The sequence below is a fragment of the Paroedura picta genome, chromosome 4, assembly GCF_049243985.1.
Source record: "Paroedura picta isolate Pp20150507F chromosome 4, Ppicta_v3.0, whole genome shotgun sequence".
Taxonomy (NCBI): domain Eukaryota; kingdom Metazoa; phylum Chordata; class Lepidosauria; order Squamata; family Gekkonidae; genus Paroedura; species Paroedura picta.
In genome coordinates, this window is record NC_135372.1 from 38,495,277 (window position 1) to 38,511,676 (window position 16,400).

A 16,400-nucleotide genomic window follows, 5' to 3' on the forward strand; every position below is an offset into this window, starting at 1 on the left:
GTGAGCAGCACCATGCGAAAGCAGCGAAACCCAAGGAGAACTGGGCGAGAGGGCCATTGTTCAGGGACTGCGCCCCGTGTTTGGGAAAGGGCTGTGGCTCAGTGGGAGAGCACCTGCTTTACGCGAAGGCGGTCCTGGGTTCGAGCCCAGTATCTCAGTCTAGAAGAGGTCATGGGCGATGCGGGACCCCGGAGAACTTGGAGAACCGATGCTGGTCAGAAGGGACAATGCTGGCCTCGCTAGTCAAAGGGTCTGCTTTAGCAGGGGTAGTCAACCTGTGGTCCTCCAGATGTTCGTGGACTACAATTCCCATGAGCCCCTGCCAGCGTTTGCTGGCAGGGGCTCATGGGAATTGTAGTCCATGAACATCTGGAGGACCACAGGTTGACTGCCCCTGTGCTTTAGTTTAAGCAGCTTCATGTGTTCCGTGACCTCCCCTGTGCCCCGAATAGCTTCTTCTCCATCCCCGTGAAGGTCAGGACAGAAGCAATTATGCAAAAAAATAAGCCAACACGCTCTTTTAATTTACATAATTTAAGTCAGATGCAAAATTCAGCTTCTGCGGGTGCAGGATTTTGACATTTTCAGTTCAGAGCATGGGCCGCACCGAGCGTAATGAAGACGGCCCTTCCCGGGTGCTTGCCTCCGTCTTCATAATGAGAGGTGTCTTCATTCTGTACATTCCATTTTTAGCTGCTGCTACAATTTTCCTGTTACAAATTTGTATTATACTTTAAAAGGGCGGCGGGGAGGGGAGGGAAACCATCACAACTTCTGGTCTTGCGAGCAGGGTTAGAGGGGCTTCCTCTTTGACCATGCGGATTGGAATAATTGTCGTGTGGCATTATCCTCTGCGATTAACTAACCTGAGCATCACTTGCCCTGTTCGAAAGAGCAGACTCAGCCAAAGCAGTATAATGGAGATTTAATGCTCAGCTGCATGTTGCTTTTGCATTGTGACCAGCAATAGACTTTTGCACATTATCTGGGGCATCCAGTGGCTGCCATTAGAATCCTAGAATCATAGAGTTGGAAGGGACCTCCAGAATCGTCTAGTCCAACCCCCTGCACAATGCAGGAACTCACAACTATCTGCCCACCCACAGTGACCCCAATTTCATGCCCAAGTAGAAGTAGAAGAGGAAGAGGAAGAAGATGAAGAAGAAGAAGAAGAAGAAGAAGAAGAAGAAGAAGAAGAAACTGGTTCTTATATGCCGCTTTTCTCTACCCAACGGCGTCTCAAAGCGGCTTACAGTCGCCTTTCCTTTCCTCTCCCCACAACAGACACCCTGTGAGGGAGATGAGGCTGAGAGAGCCCTGACATTACTGCTGAGTTGGAACAGCTTCATCAGTGCTGTGGCGAGCCCAAGATCACCCAATTGGTTGCATGTGAAGGAGGAGCGGAGAATCAAACCCGGGTCGCCAGATTAGAAGCCCACACTCCTAACCAGCACACCAAGCTGGCTCTCAATTTCTGGGAGTTTAAGTTCTGGGAGACCCAGATTCAAATCCCTACTCTACCATAGCAGCTTCCAGGATCACCTTTGGGCAGTTACGCATCTGACCTACTTCACCAGGTTGTTATAAGGATAAACTGGGAGGAGAAGAGAATAAAGTAAGTCACTTCAGGTTCGCATTGCCAGCTTTGGGTTGGGAAATACCTGAAGACTTTGGGGGTGGAGCCAGGAGTGGGCGGGATTTGGGCCAGGGAGGGACCCCAGTGGAGTATAAAGCTATGGAGTCCACCCTCCAGAGCAGCCATTTTCTTCAGGGGAACTGGTCTCTTTAGCCTGGGGATGAGCTATAATTCCAGGGGATCCCCAGGACCCACCTGGAGGTTGACATCCCTACTTCAAGTCCCTCATTGGGGAGAAGGTCAAGTTCTAAATGAAATAAATAAATACAGGTTGGCTAGGGAAGGGGCAGGCTGGTGCACATCCCAAGAAACATCGGAGAGGGTTTGGGCTCAGATCTTAACAAGCTCAGGGATGTCAGACTGGAGGAAGTTAGTTCCCCCCCCCCCAAACTCCGTGCTGTGGTGTCATGCCTGATACCATTAAGACCCCACCTTCCCCTACTCTTAATTCCTTTTGGGCACATCAGCGCCTCCCTTCCCTCCAACAAAGCCCCACCAGCCGCTTTGATTTGGTCTTTCTGAAACATCTAGAGCCAGGCGCCTGGCTGATGCGACCTTATTACCGCCAGCCAAATCCCTCCCTGTAATTATCCTGCCCTCCGGGCTGTTATCCTTCTGGAAACTTTATAAGAAAAAGAACCAGAGAGACAGACAGACAGACAGATGGAGAGAAAGAAAACGCAGCGGATGCCAAAGGAGGGAAAGAAACAAAAGAGCAGCATTTGGGAGAAGCCGGGCTTTCGTCTTGAAGCGATGCTCGCGCCGTCCCTTTTCCCCGTGGAAGACAATTAGCCGGAGACAATGTGTCGTTGCACTGCACTGATACCGAGGACGGGGCTGTTTAATGAAGCCTGCCTTAATGAGAATGTCAATATCTCTCCCAGATTGCTGCCGGGGGCTGGCGCTCTCCCTTCATGTTTTGTTTTTGATTAGTCCTGGAGAAAAAAAATTAATAAATGGCATAAACAGTGCAGCAAAGGGTGCCGAGAGCCTCCTTGCTCCGGAGGCTGCCTCCTCACTGTGGGGGCCGGATTGTTTGCTCAAGTCAACGGAGGCAAGCTCCTTGCGCTGCAGCACTTGTGCTGGTTCTGGACGTTTACAGCGTGGCGTAGCGGTGAGGAGTGCGGACTTCTAATCTGGCGAGCCAGGTTTGATTCCATGCTCTGGCACATGCAGCCAGCTGGGTGACCTTGGGCTCACCACAGCACTGATAAAGCTGTTCTGACCGAGCAGCAATATCAGGGCTCCCTCAGCCTCACCCACCTCACAGGGTGTCTGTTGTGGGGAGAGGAAGGGAAGGTGGATGTAAGCCACTTTGAGACTCCTTTGGGTAGAGAAAAGCAGCATATAAGAATCAGCTCTTCTTCTTCAGTAATATCAGGGCTCTCTCAGGCCCACCTACCTCACAGGGTGTTTATTGTGGGGAGAGGGAAGGGAAGGCGATTGTAAGCTGCTTTGAGACTTCTTCAGCTAGAGGAAAGCAGCATATAAGAACCAACTCTTCTTTTCTCCTTCTTCTACCTGGCAGTCATCCTCTGTCTTTCCTCTAACTATGACCCTCAGCAGCTAGATACTTATCTGTAAGCCTCAGACCCTCTTCTGTTTCCCATGTCATGAAAATGGGGGCGATAATAACGCTAGTCTAGCCCAGGGGTCCCCAACCCCCGGGCTGCAGCCCGGTATCGGGCCACAAAGGCCATCATACCGGGCTGCCAGCGGCCGCGCCTGCCTCCCCCCGTGCAGTGAGAGGGGGGGAAAGAGGCCGGTGCGGCAGCTGGTGCACCAGCGACGCTAACGCGCACGCGCGGAACTGTCGCGCATGCGCGTTTGCGCCCCCTGGTGGCAAAAACGCACATGCCCGGCAACTCTGCGCGTGTGTGTGTTAGCGCCACCTGGTGGCCAAAACGCGCATGCGCAGCAATCGGGCATGCGCGTTTATGAGCAACTGCGGCAGCCGGGCCGCTGGCTCTCCCCCACCCCCGGAGGTGGTCCCCGACCAGATGAAGTTTGGGGACTGCTGGTCTAGCCTACCAGGGATGTAGGCTAGCCCACTCTTGGAAACTAAGCTGTGTCGGCCCTGCTCAGTAGTTGGATGGGAGACCACCAGGGAACCTCTGGTTTGGTGTGCAAAGACAGGCCAACCCACCTTTGAACGTCTCCTGTCCCGAAGGCCCTGTGGGGTTGCCATAAATTGGCTGTGATTTGAAGGCACTTTCCACCGCCAAGCTGCTAACAACATGAACCGGTAGAAGATATTTGGGTCTAGGATAGGCAGTTGCATGGATTGTGCTGTTGCCCTGAGCTGTATGGCCCAATCTAGCCTAATCTCATCGGATCTCAGCTGCTTATTTGGATTATGCGAACTTGGAAGGGAGACCACCCAGAAAACCCAGGCAGGCAAGGCCCAATCCACCTCCAAACTTCTCATTCATTCATTCATTCATTCATTCATTCATTCATTCATTCATTCATTCATTCATTCATTCATTCATTCATTCATTCATTCATTCATTCATTCCCTGCCACACCTGAAACCGGCTTGTGGCAGGTTACATACATCCAATAAAACCCCATTAAACTGGACAACGAAATCACAATAAAAATAGAACAACATGGCAGTAATACCTCCAAACTCCCACGTCCCTACCTGTGTTTCTAGAGGGATGGAAAGAGGTTTCAAGATGACACAGACTAACTGCTGCCTAACATGGGGGGAGGGTACCGATCTTCCTTGCTACCGCGGCCTCAACCATAGATCTGGCGGAAGAGCCCCGTTTTGCAGGCCCTGTGGAACGCCGGAAACTCCTGCCTTGAAAGTCCCACAAGGTTACCAGGATCATGTAGTGGTTAAGAGCAGCAGCTTCTAATCTGGTGAGCTGGGTTTGATTCCCCTCTCTTCCACATGCAGCCAGTTGGTGACCGTGGGCTTGCCACAGCCCTGGTAGTGCTGTTCTCAAAGAACAGTCTTGTCAGCTCCACCTACCTTACAGCATGTCTCTTGTGGGAGAGGAAGGGAAGGAGATTGTGAGCCGCTTTGAGACTCCTTCAGTCAGTGAAAAGGGAGGTATAAAAAACAGCTTCATAAGTCAGTTGTGATTGGATGGCACATTTTAAAAAGCCTACCAGGGAGAGTTGCTGAGGTCCAGCGTGGTATAAATGGTTAAAAGTGGCAGCCTCTAAACTGGAGCTCTGGGTTTGATTCCCCACCCCTCCTCCACATGCAGCCAGCGGGGTGACTGTGGGCCAGTCACAGTTCTCTCAGAGCTTTCCCCCCTGCGCCCACCTCACATTATGTCTGTTGTAGGGAGAAGAAGGGGAGACAATTGTAAGTCACTTTGTAAGCCACTATCCAATTGTAAGCCACTATCCTTTCAATAGTAAAAAAAAAAAAAAAGCAGGACACAAAAAACCCCGCTCTCCTGTGATTGCAGATACTAAAGTGCCTTCTGGTTCTGCTCACATATCCTGTCCACCAGTCATGAATAGGGAGCTGGTTTTTCAACAGGCTGTGCATTCGTTCGCTGGCCTGTTTGCAGCTGTTCGGCTATTCCTTCCTCGTTTTTCGCGTGAACTTCACTTCCCTCTCCTTTGCTGCTGTTCCGCTGCTCCGCTTAGCAGGCAGTTGTTTAAATACCCCAGTCATGAATCCTATAAGCCAGTTGAAAAATAAAACCATGTTTTTTGAAGCAAATTCTACCATAAGGTGCTCCTCCAAATAGTCCTTAGTGGTGTCAATGGGCCAATTCTGCACAAGGGGAAAAGGCCGGGCAGACTCTAATATGGCAGCAGGGCTAATCCTCACCACCAGGCCTGCACTCTCTCAGGCCTGGTTCGGTTTAGAGCTCCTGTGTTAAAAGAACACAGCTATTTGAGCGTTTGAGCTGTCATGTCCTGAACTGGACCTATGTTCACATCTGATCAGTGCAGTCCAACAAGGCCAGTTCTACTGTCCAACATGGCAGCCCTGAGATCTGTTACAATTCCAGAGGAGCTGCTACTCTGCTGAGTTCCGCTGCTTGCTCTTCCTTATAACAGCTGCCGTGGCACAGAACCCATTGTGGCATCTCCGTACCTCTTCTGTGCAAGGCTGTAAAACGGGGAGCTCACTTATTGCACCATAGCAGTCATTACTTACAAGCAGATGAGCCGAGAGAGTTTTGCTGTCGGGCTAACCAGCCTTGCAAGGTTGTAGGGATCTCCATAAGCTGCCTTGAGCTTCTTGGCGAAAGGAGGAATATCAAAACGAAGGCAATGGATGAGGAAATATATAAACACTGGGGGAATGCTTGACACTGTCCCTGAAACTCCACTGTGTAACTATCAAACAGCATTCTTGGCAAACACTTTTTTCCATTGCTTCCCTCTCTTCCTTCCGTAGCCTTGACAGATTCTTTTATCTCTCCCCACCTTTTAACAGAAGATATTTAGGGACTAGGAATACAGCCGTTTTGTCCACTGTTACGCTCTCATTCCTGTAAGGTCAATGTTTGGCGGTTACCTTCCTAAGCAGCGTTATTCCCTCCTAGGGCACTGGAAGCCGGTGGGCTTTGAAAGGTATAACTCTGCTTAGGAAGGCCCTGAATAAATACTTAGGATTTCAGATTGCTGCTCTGGAGAGGGAGGTCTTGGTGATTTCGCCACCAGTGAGGCTGCTTATTTCTATCCCTAGTCTTGTCCTAGGAAGTTCCTCTGGTTTGATTCCCCGCTGCTCCACATTCAGCCAGCTTGGGCTTGTCACAGCCCTAACCGAGCAGTGATATCAGGTCTCTCTCAGCCTCACCCACCTCACAGGGTGTCTGTTGTGAGGGAGAGGAAAGGGAAGGTGACTGTAAGCCGCTTTGAGCCTCCTTTGGGTAGAGAAAAGCGGCATATAAGAACCAACTCTTCTTCTTCTTCTGCCACTGTTTAGTTTTGGCAGTAATGGCATTCTTATGTCAAGACTTACCTCCCATGTCGCCATCTGCATGACATCATCATTTTGCACCTTTCCTCCCTTCCACTTGGGGGGGGGATCTATTTGACATTACAACAAAGAGGTAACTGTGCCTCAGTGTTGCTAGGGAGCCGTGGATGGATGTGTGGCAAAGCTGCCATTTTGCCCTCAGATGCCAGTAGAGGCTGGAGTTTAGTGAAGATTTCCCCCTCTGTTGGATTCCCCTTCCCATGTTGCATTACCTTGCCAAAGTAGCTCAATCATATCCATCTGACTTCACATTAATCTCTCCTGTTGTGTTGTCTTAAAAACTCATTCTTTCTGACCTGGTCGTTGATGGGGTGATAAACCTGTCCCTGGGTTGAACCGCTTCAGACTGCTACGAAGTGTGACTGCCTGTCCATACTAAAAACACCTTTATTAATAAGGAATTAGCAAGTCAGGAAGAAAGGTTCTGGCCGATCCTCTTTGATACCCATTTTTCTATGTGAAGAAAGGTTTTCTTTCTCCCATATGAACTTGCAAATCTGACATGGTTGAGACCTGGTTTACCAATTAAATGAAGACTATGCATCAGGTTTCTTTAACTCTTTCTTTCTCTCTTTTTCTCCCTTTCTGTTTTTTCTTTCTCTTTCGTTCTCTCTCTTTCTTTTTCTCTGTCTTTTTTCTCTCTCCTTTCTCTCTTTCCTTCTTCCTCTCTCTCTCTCTCTCTCTCCCTCCCCCTTTCTGCCTTTCTGCAGCATCATTATCTGCCATCCGTGCAAGTCACTTGGTCTTCTTCATAAAGACTAGGGGCTTGTGATCATATTTCAGGATGTATCAATGAAACCGCCCACACCAGTTCTTGTAGGTTCCTCGTGAAATGATGTGGCTGGTTTTCGTATCGGTATTATGTGGGTGGCTAAACGCGTTCCAAAATAAATGTGTGGCATTTGTAAGAGCACATTTGCATTTTCAGAAGTGTAACGAGCTGTTGCTAGGTGATGGTGTCCAGCCACTATGACTTACGCCAATCAACCAATGAAAGTTTGTGTGGGTGTGATTCTTCGGTAAAACTGGAGGGCACCTAAGATGACCTTCCTGTGCTTGATTCTCACTTCTGGATCAGACTGCAATTTCAGGAGAAGGAAAATAGCACATTGTTGTTCAATTTCTCCCACATTTTCAAGAATCAAACCCAGCTTGCCATATTAGAAGTCCACATTCCTAACCACTACACCAAGATGGCCTTGTTTTCTATCTTTTAAAATAAGTAGAGAGGAAAAATATAAAATACATTGTAATGGAACATCTGCCCTGCCCTGGATGGCCAAGGCTCAACCAATCTTGTCAGATCTTAGAAGCCAGAAAGGGCAAAGGGATCAAAAGATGGGAGCACCTTTCGTCCATGGAAAAGTCTAAGGAGTTTAAGATGTGTTTGTTTAGTAGAAACACATGTAAAGAAGAAATATAAAATTATGCAGACAAAAATAGCTTTCCCTTTCTCTCTTAATAGTATAACTTCAGGGCACCTTGTGAAATTGCTGGAAAAGGAAATCCTTCTTCACCCAAAGAGCGAAGAGGTTTGCGGCAGGCCGCACCTGGGGTGTGGTTCCTGTTCAAATAAATGAGTCCACAAGTCTTTCAGTGGTCTCATTCTGCACATGTTGGACAATGTGCTTTCAATATACTTTTGCAGCTAGCTTTTCCTGTGCAAAACAGGAACATAGAAAGAGCCAGCTTGGTATACTGGTTAAGAGCAGCGGCTTCTAATCTGGTGAGCCGGGTTTGATTCCCCACTCCTCCACATGTAGCCAGCTGCGCACGCTGCCCAGTGCTGTTAAGGGAAATGTGCGAAGGTAGCAATGAGCACGAAGGGCAGAGGGATGGTGGTTGAGGACAGAGAGTGTGCGTGGAGGGAAGAGGCAGAAACGAAGACGTGAGTAAGGATCTTGGTAGTGTCTGTCCAGAGCTCCTCCAAACTTAGGAACGGCTCTGCTTAAGACCAGGATAAAACAACGTGTGCCAGCACTTCAATAATGAGGGACTCTTCCTCAGGCTGGGTGGTGGGCCTGCTCTTGAGGTAGGGTTGCAGCCTCCTGATGGTCAAGGAACAAAACACTGAGTTGAGGCTTCCGAGCAAACTGTGACGAGTAAAACTGTTTATTCCAAACAACGTCTGAAAATCACACAGGTTGAATTGGTTTTTCGACGGACTTCCTCAGCAGCCAGTATCCAAAAGCAAAAGAAACAAATGTCAAAGTAATATACAATTCTGTAGCAGGAAATCTCTTGCAGTGGACCTGGGCTACTAGCAGAGCATCATCTAGAAAGCAGCTTTCAGTTTACCCTAGAGGAAATCCATAGAAAAACCACTGAGGAAGCTCATAAAAAAACAATTTAACCGGTATGGTTTTTAGCCAGTGTTTTGAGTAAACAATTAACCTTATCACACTTTTCTCAAAAGCTTCAACTCAATGTTTTGTTCCTTGGTTTGATCATCCTACCACTGAGTGGTCATCTCCTGGCTTCCATTCCGGATTTTGACCGTGGCTTCAAATTGGAAAGAAGGTTTCACACATAATGAGGCAGATAAGAAAGGAACCTCTTGACGGGGCCGGGAGATCTTTCAAAATTACAGCTGATCTCCAGACAACAGAGATCAGTTCTCCTGGAGAAAAGGGCTTCTTTGAAAGATTATGGCTTTAGACTCCACTGAAGTTGCCAGACTCCTTGGTGAAGGCAGGTGTCCCCTTGCCCCCCAATCACCCTTTAGTTGGATGGAGGGGCAACTTACCAGTAGAAAGAGAAAGGTCCAGGCCACCTCCCCAGCATCGCACAGGAAATGATATCATTACATCGGCGATGTCCAGGCAACAACTCTATGGTAGAACCTGGATTTACCCAAATACAACAGTATCACATGGAAGCTGCTGACGTGATGACATCACTTCCTATACAATGCCAGTGAGGTGGATTTGGGCTTTTCTCTTTCTCCCAAGAAGTCTTCCCTCCACCCCCCACTGGTTGCCACTGGCAACCGTAGCTGAGGTCCCTCCACTCTAAACCTCACCCTCTGTAGGCTCCAACACCCAAATCTTCAGGGATTTCCCAATTCAGGTTTGTCAACTCTATCAGAGCTGGTTTGGTGTAGTGGTTAGGAGTGAGGACTTCTAATCTGGCAAGCCGGGTTCGATTCTGCACTCCCCCACATGGAGCCAGCTGGGTGACCTTGGGCTCACCACAGCACTGATAAAGCTGTTCTGACCGAGCAGTGATATCAGGACTCTCTCAGCCTCACCCACCTCCCAGGGTGTCTGTTGTGGGGAGAGGAATGGGAAGATGACTGTAAGCTGCTTTGAGCCTCCTTCGGGTAGGGAAAAACGGCATACAAGAACCAACTCTTCTTCTTCTTCTATCTTGAGGCCATCAAGGTCATCAAAGAGTGTTTTGCTAAGTACCAGGCGGTGCCTTTAGGCAGGCAGGGAGGCAGCCGCACAAAATGGAAGCCGCCCAATTAGAAAACACAAGCAAGAGTTGGTCAAATGTCTGTGACAGAACAAGGGAACACTCGAGTCCCTTAAAAGGCCAAGAGCGGAGGGGGAGGAAATCCAGTGTTCATTGTCTTAACCACGCCAGAGATTTAATTTAAGTTGATGTGCTGAGAGAAAGGTCGGCATAAGCCAAACAACGGCTGTGTTCATTTTCGGCTCCCGCCGCCGCGTTCCTCCTTTTCCAAAGGGCTGCCGCTCCAGCGATCCGGCAACATTTAAATAAGTGTCAAAGGCTTTAAGCGGGGGAACTTGAAAGAGCCGGCGCTGGGATCGTTGCCGGCCACCGTGCTAAACAGCGCTCAGGGCTGTCTGTAGTCTTTGCCTCCCTGCTTTATCTGCTGGTGTTTTTCTCCCGGAGGACCGGCTGGAGCATTCTGTTTCCATTAGGCTGAGAATGCGCGGATGCGCGGGGAGGGGGCTGGCGGAAAGGCGGGGAGAAGCCGAAGCAGGATGGCCATTAGAAAAGACTTCGCCAGCTGCCGCCTCTCCTGCCCATTTAGCTACTCGCGCTTAAATGTTTTGTCCTAATGGAGCAGATGATGGTTATTATTTTATTTTTATCGAGATCACCCATCGCACAGAGAGGGAATGGGAACGTGGCCCAGAATAGAGATGAAGCTGTTAGCTGAGGCTCTGCCTTTCACTTATTTATATATATTCCGGCACCTCCCTCGTGCAAGATTCGAAAGGAAGACGACCCGGGAGGCCGGCCCCTGCTTCTCAACGGGGAGCTGCAAGATTCAGGGTGCGGATTAGCCCAAGTTAGGCACGGAGGGAGGTTTGATTTGTTGCTGGGGAGAAGTCGATAGGCCTCTGACTCCTCTACCTCTCCCACATATTTTTCTACATCTCTGCATCCAGCACCCCTGCCCCGCATTGTGCTGCTCCTTTTTTTTCGGGGGGGGGTACATCCTGTTGCTCCAGCAACTAGACCAGTGCTGGACATCTTTGCCATTTGCCGAAGGCAGTATCACGGCCCACCACTGCTGCCGGTCTAGAGTTCGGCACTGTTCCAGCTCTGACCAGACGTAATTACATGGGATGTGTGCCTCTTTGAAAGTGATACAGTGTCAGATGTCGTCTGTCCCCCATGACGTTGTGTTTCAGCAGGATGTGTGTGTCTGAATCCGCTTCAGTTTGTCGTAGTGGTTCAGAGTGAGGGCCTCTGATCTGGAGAACCGGATTTAATTCCCCTCTCCTACACATGCAGAAGAAGAAGAAGAAGAAGAGTTGGTTCTTATATGCCACTTTTCTCTACCCGGGAGAGGAATGGGAAGGCGACTGTAAGCCGCTTTGAGCCTCCTTCGGGTAGGGAAAAGCGGCATATAAGAACCAACTCTTCTTCTTCTTCGTCTTCAAAGCGGCTTACAGTCGCCTTCCCATTCCTCTCCCCACAACAGACACCCTGTGGGGTGGATGAGGCTGAGAGAACCCTGATATCACTGCTCGGTCAGAACAGTTTTATCAGTGCTGTGGCGAGCCCAAGGTCACCCAGCTGGTTTCAGGTGGAGGAGTGCAGAATCGAACCTGGCATGCCAGATTAGAAGTCCACACTCCTAACCACTATGCCAAACTGGCTCTCTGCAGGCAGCTAGGTGACCTTGGGCCAGTCATGTTTCTCTCAGAGCTCTCTCAGACCCACCTACTTCACAGGAAGAGGAAGGGTGGGCGATTGTAAGAGTCCTTCAAGTAGGAATCGGCGGGGTACAAAAACCAAACAGCTCTTCTTCTCCTTCGGCATCCCTGTTTCGCTAAGAGCTGATCTGTTTCCTGAGTCTACCAAAGGGATTCATCATTTTGGAGGGTTGGCATTCCAGATGGGAACTGTACCAAGAGGGCCCAATTGAATGTGGGACCTCAACTTGGAGGGAGATCCGCTGCCCCCATGCTGTTTTCCAAGGCCAGGTGGATTTTGTGTGTCGTCGAGCCTGGGTAAACAGCACAGGAGGAAGGTTCCCCCCACAACACAATCCCATGCCAATTCAGGCCTCTGAATGTTCAGGATGAAAAATATCACCCCCCTCCCCCATTTTGGCTCAGCAGCAATGCCTATATACAGATTTTGTGTAGATGTATGACCTAGATCAGGGGTAGTCAAACTGCGGCCCTCCAGATGTCCATGGACTACAATTCCCATTCCAGCGAATGCTGGCAGGGGCTCATGGGAATTGTAGTCCATGGACATCTGGAGGGCCGCAGTTTGACTACGCCTGACCTTAGATAGCCAAGGCTAGCCCGATCTCGTCAGATCTTGGAACCTAAGCAAGGTTGGCCTGTCCAGTATTTGGAGAGAGACCACCAAGGAATACCAGGGTCATGGCATGGAGGCAGGCAATGGCCCACCACCTCTGAAAGTCTTTTGCCTTGAAAACCCTATAGGGCCACCATAAATTACCTGTGCCTTGACGGCATCAACTCAACAACAGCAAAAAGGCCACTGGCGGTTAACTTTGTTGAGCCTGTGAGAACTTCTGGAATCTTGAGAAAGTATCATGAGTACTATTTCAAAATGGCTGCCATCAGAGGTGGGGCCAGTAATAAAATGGCTACCCTGAGAGGACAGTCACAGAACACTGGGAAGCTCTAAAACTATTATGGTAGGAGTTGTTTTAAACGGGCATTTCCTGCAAACCCAAAGATGATGCCTCCAGGACTTCTCTGCTTTGGGGAACAGGAACTTTGGGCCCCGGGAAATACATCAGAAGGCACCGTGGTTCCTGTGAATGCCAGATTGAGTATTACTGGGTTGCATTTGCTAAATACAATTAAGATTTCTCCCATGGGTTACATAAACTGTTCAAAAGAACTGGAGTTCATTCTTAGGAGGATCAGCTCATGAGGGCCACTTCACCCCAGCAACACAGCCAGATTGGTCAGGTAATTGGTATAACACAGCAATTTTGAGCTGTGTTATGATAAATCCTGGTTGGGGGGATTTAGGAGCTTGTCAAGAATTCCTTAGCAACGGGGTTATTAATTGGAGATAAGCCTCTCTGAAAGGCAGCTTGCCACTGAGACACATTTGAAGAATGGTGCTGTTAACAGTGATGAGATCCAGTGGTGTGGGCCAGCATGCACTGTGAATGGAAAGCCCTCTCTTAGATCAATTCTAAAGCTGGTTCAGGTATCCCGTCGCATTCCCATCTTAGAGTAGGGTTATCAGTGCCTAGCAACTGCTGAGAGTTTGGGGGGGGCGGGGACAAGGGAGGTGCCAGTAGCACACATGCTGTGATGTAACTTCTGGAAAAACCATTGAGATTCTGGCAAGTCCTAGAGTTTTGTGATGTCTGGGGTTTCCTGGAAGTGACATCATGCCATGTACAACACCTGTGAAGATTTCCCCCTTGATATCTAGCCAGTATCATTTTACATGTAGGTTAAACCCATTACTTCGGGTCCTCTCCTATGCTGCCAACAGGAACCACTCCCTGCCCTCTTTCAAGGGACAATCTTTCAAATACATAAAGAGGTCAATCATGTCCCCTCTCAATTTCCTCTTCTCCAGGTTGAACAGTTCCTCAGTCCCACAGCCTTTCCTCACAGGGCTTGGTTACCCCATCACTGTCCTCTGAAACCTCTCAATTTAAGCCACATCCTCCAGAACCACACATAGTACTCCAGGTGGGGGGTCTGACCAGTGAGGTATACAATGGGATTATGACATCTTGCAATTTGGATATGATGCCTCTGTTGATACTACCCAAGACTGCATTCGCCTTTATTGCCACCATATCACTCTGTTCTTATTTAGCTTACAGTCCACAAATACCCAAGATCTCATTCACACACACTGCTACCCATCCAGTACGCATGCTTCTCATTTTTCTGACCCAGAAGTAGAACTCTGCGCTTACCCTTACTGAATTGTACATTGTTCTCACCTGCCCACATTTCCAGTATGTTTAAATCTCAATGAACTTCTGGGATGTTGTAGAGAACCTAATGATGTCATCTGCAAATTTAATGTCCCTCCATCCCCTCATCCAGATCACTGATAAAAATGTTGAAAAGCACTGGACCCAGTACTGACCCCTGTGGTCCCCCAAGCCTCATCTCCTTCCAATACGGTGAAACACCATCAACAACTACTCTTTGGGTGCAATCCTCTAAGTATTTGAAAGGTTTTCACTTAGAGGAGGGCAAGGAAAGGTTCCTGTTGGCAGCAGAGGAGAGGACCCAAAGTAATGGGTTTTTAAACTATGTGGAGTACAGTACCAGCTAGATATCAGGGGGAAAAATTTCACAGTCAGAGTAGTTCAGCAGTGGAATTGTCTGCCTAAGGGGATGGTGAGCTCCCCCTCACTGGCGGTCTTTAAGCAGTGGCTGGACAGCTACTTATCCTGGATACTTTAGGCTGATCCTGCATTGAGCAGAGGGTTGGACTAGATGGCCTGTATGGCCCCTCCCAATTCTGTGATTCTAACCAGTTCCCCATCCACCTAACTATCCAAAAATCCAGTCTGGTGTCCTTCAGTCTGCCCATCACAACATCATGGGGAACCTTGTCAACAGCCTTGTTGAAATCCGAGCTCAGGAAGGAACATACCAAGGAGAGGAGAAACAGTGATTGCCCTTCAGAATCATAGCCTTGTCAGTCACAGGGGTTGCCCCCCGGTGGGATGCTGGCCTTATAGCCAGGTGGCCTGGCCTGGGAGGCAGGAGTGCCAAAAACTTGACATTGGGGTGCAGTTCTTCTGATAATAATGTTATTATGCTGCTGGATATTGATAAAATCTTTTGTGCAGAGACTGGTCTTTGGAAGGAGAGCAGAGCGTGTGTCTCAGGAGCCGTGTTCACTCGGCTACGTACAGATCATCTTATTTATTTTATTTATTATTAGATTTCTATACTGCCGCTCGCCGTAGCCTCGCGGCGGTTCACACATACCATTCTAAAACAATAAAACCCCAATAAAATCCCCATTAAAATATGCACTGGCGACCATAATCTCTAATAATCCCTCCTTGCTCAGGGTGGGGCACTGATCTCAATCTAATGTGAGTCTGATGTTAACCTAACCTAATGTAATGAGAGCCGGGGCCGAGGTGAATTTGGGAACCAGTTGGAAAACCCCTCCCCCTGGACTCTGCCCCGGCCTCCACCGTACGCCTGAAGCCCGTTCCATTTTGGTTCCCGCAGGGGGGCATGATAGCCCTGTTGCTTTCCATCCTGTGCCTGGTGATGATCCTCTATACCCGCCGGCGCTGGTGCAAGCGCCGCCGGGTGCCGCAGCCCCAGAAGAGCGCCAGTGCGGAGGCGGCCAACGAGATCCACTACATCCCCTCCGTGCTCATTGGGGGCCACGGGCGGGAGAGCCTGCGGAACGCCCGGGTGCAAGGCCACAACTCCAGCGGGACCCTCAGCATCCGGGAGACCCCTATCCTAGACGGCTACGAATACGACATCACCGACCTGCGCCACCACCTGCAGCGGGAATGCATGAATGGCGGCGAGGACTTTGCCAGCCAGGTCACCAGAACCCTGGATTCCCTGCAGGGCTGCAATGAGAAGGCAAGCATGGATCTCACGCCAGGTCGGTACCTAGCTGCATAGAATGCATTCAGCAGGAGGAGGAGGAGGAGGAGGAGGGGTGGCCACTGTGTCCAAGCAGAGGTGTAGGGCGGTGTGCTTCAGACTTTTCAGATGTTGCCAGCTTTATAGAGTCATCCTGATACAGGGGCTTGAGGGCCGGGGAGTATCTGGAGACCCCAGCATCCGATCCCCACTGCACCATGGAAGCTGCTTGCGGGACCTCGCGCCTGTCACTCTTCCTCAGCCTAAATGAAGGAGGGGAGAACAGTATTGCCAGCTGCTTGGGATCCTCACTGGGGAGAGGAGTTAGATATAAATTACCCAAATAAATGAACTAACCCGGAATCATTCACACACGCAGGCGTGTACACAAACAAACAAAAATACACCCACACACACAAGTATATGTGAGCTGCTCTGGGTTTGTTCATTTATTTATGTATATATAAGACAGACAGATAGACAGACAGACAGGGAGGGAGATGATTGATAGACAGACAAAGACAGGTAGATGATAGAAGATAGAGTTAGGGAGAGAGATGATAGACAGACAGAAATAGAGGGGGGAGGGAGGAAGGGAAATAGATGATAGAGAGAAAAAGAGAACAGGGGAGTGGAGAGATAGATAGACAGACAGACGGACAGATAGGTAGGTAGATATATACACACATACATATATCTTCCCCCCCTCTCTTGAACAGTTAAGGTGCATATAGATTTGGGGTGCCAGATAATCTGTTTTGTTAAAAGGGACCTCATAGTAGCA

General features: G+C 49.3%; 1 protein-coding gene across 3 annotated transcripts in view; it reads left to right on the forward strand.

The window, feature by feature from the left end:
* Nucleotides 1-16,400, forward strand: part of ASTN1 (astrotactin 1) — a 252,463-nt gene that overhangs the window by 94,328 nt on the left and 141,735 nt on the right. For all 3 annotated transcript variants that reach the window (XM_077332504.1, XM_077332503.1, XM_077332502.1), the window contains exon 3: nucleotides 15,242-15,635. In XM_077332504.1, the coding sequence (XP_077188619.1) occupies nucleotides 15,242-15,635 (394 nt within the window). The remainder of the gene's footprint in view (nucleotides 1-15,241; nucleotides 15,636-16,400) is intronic.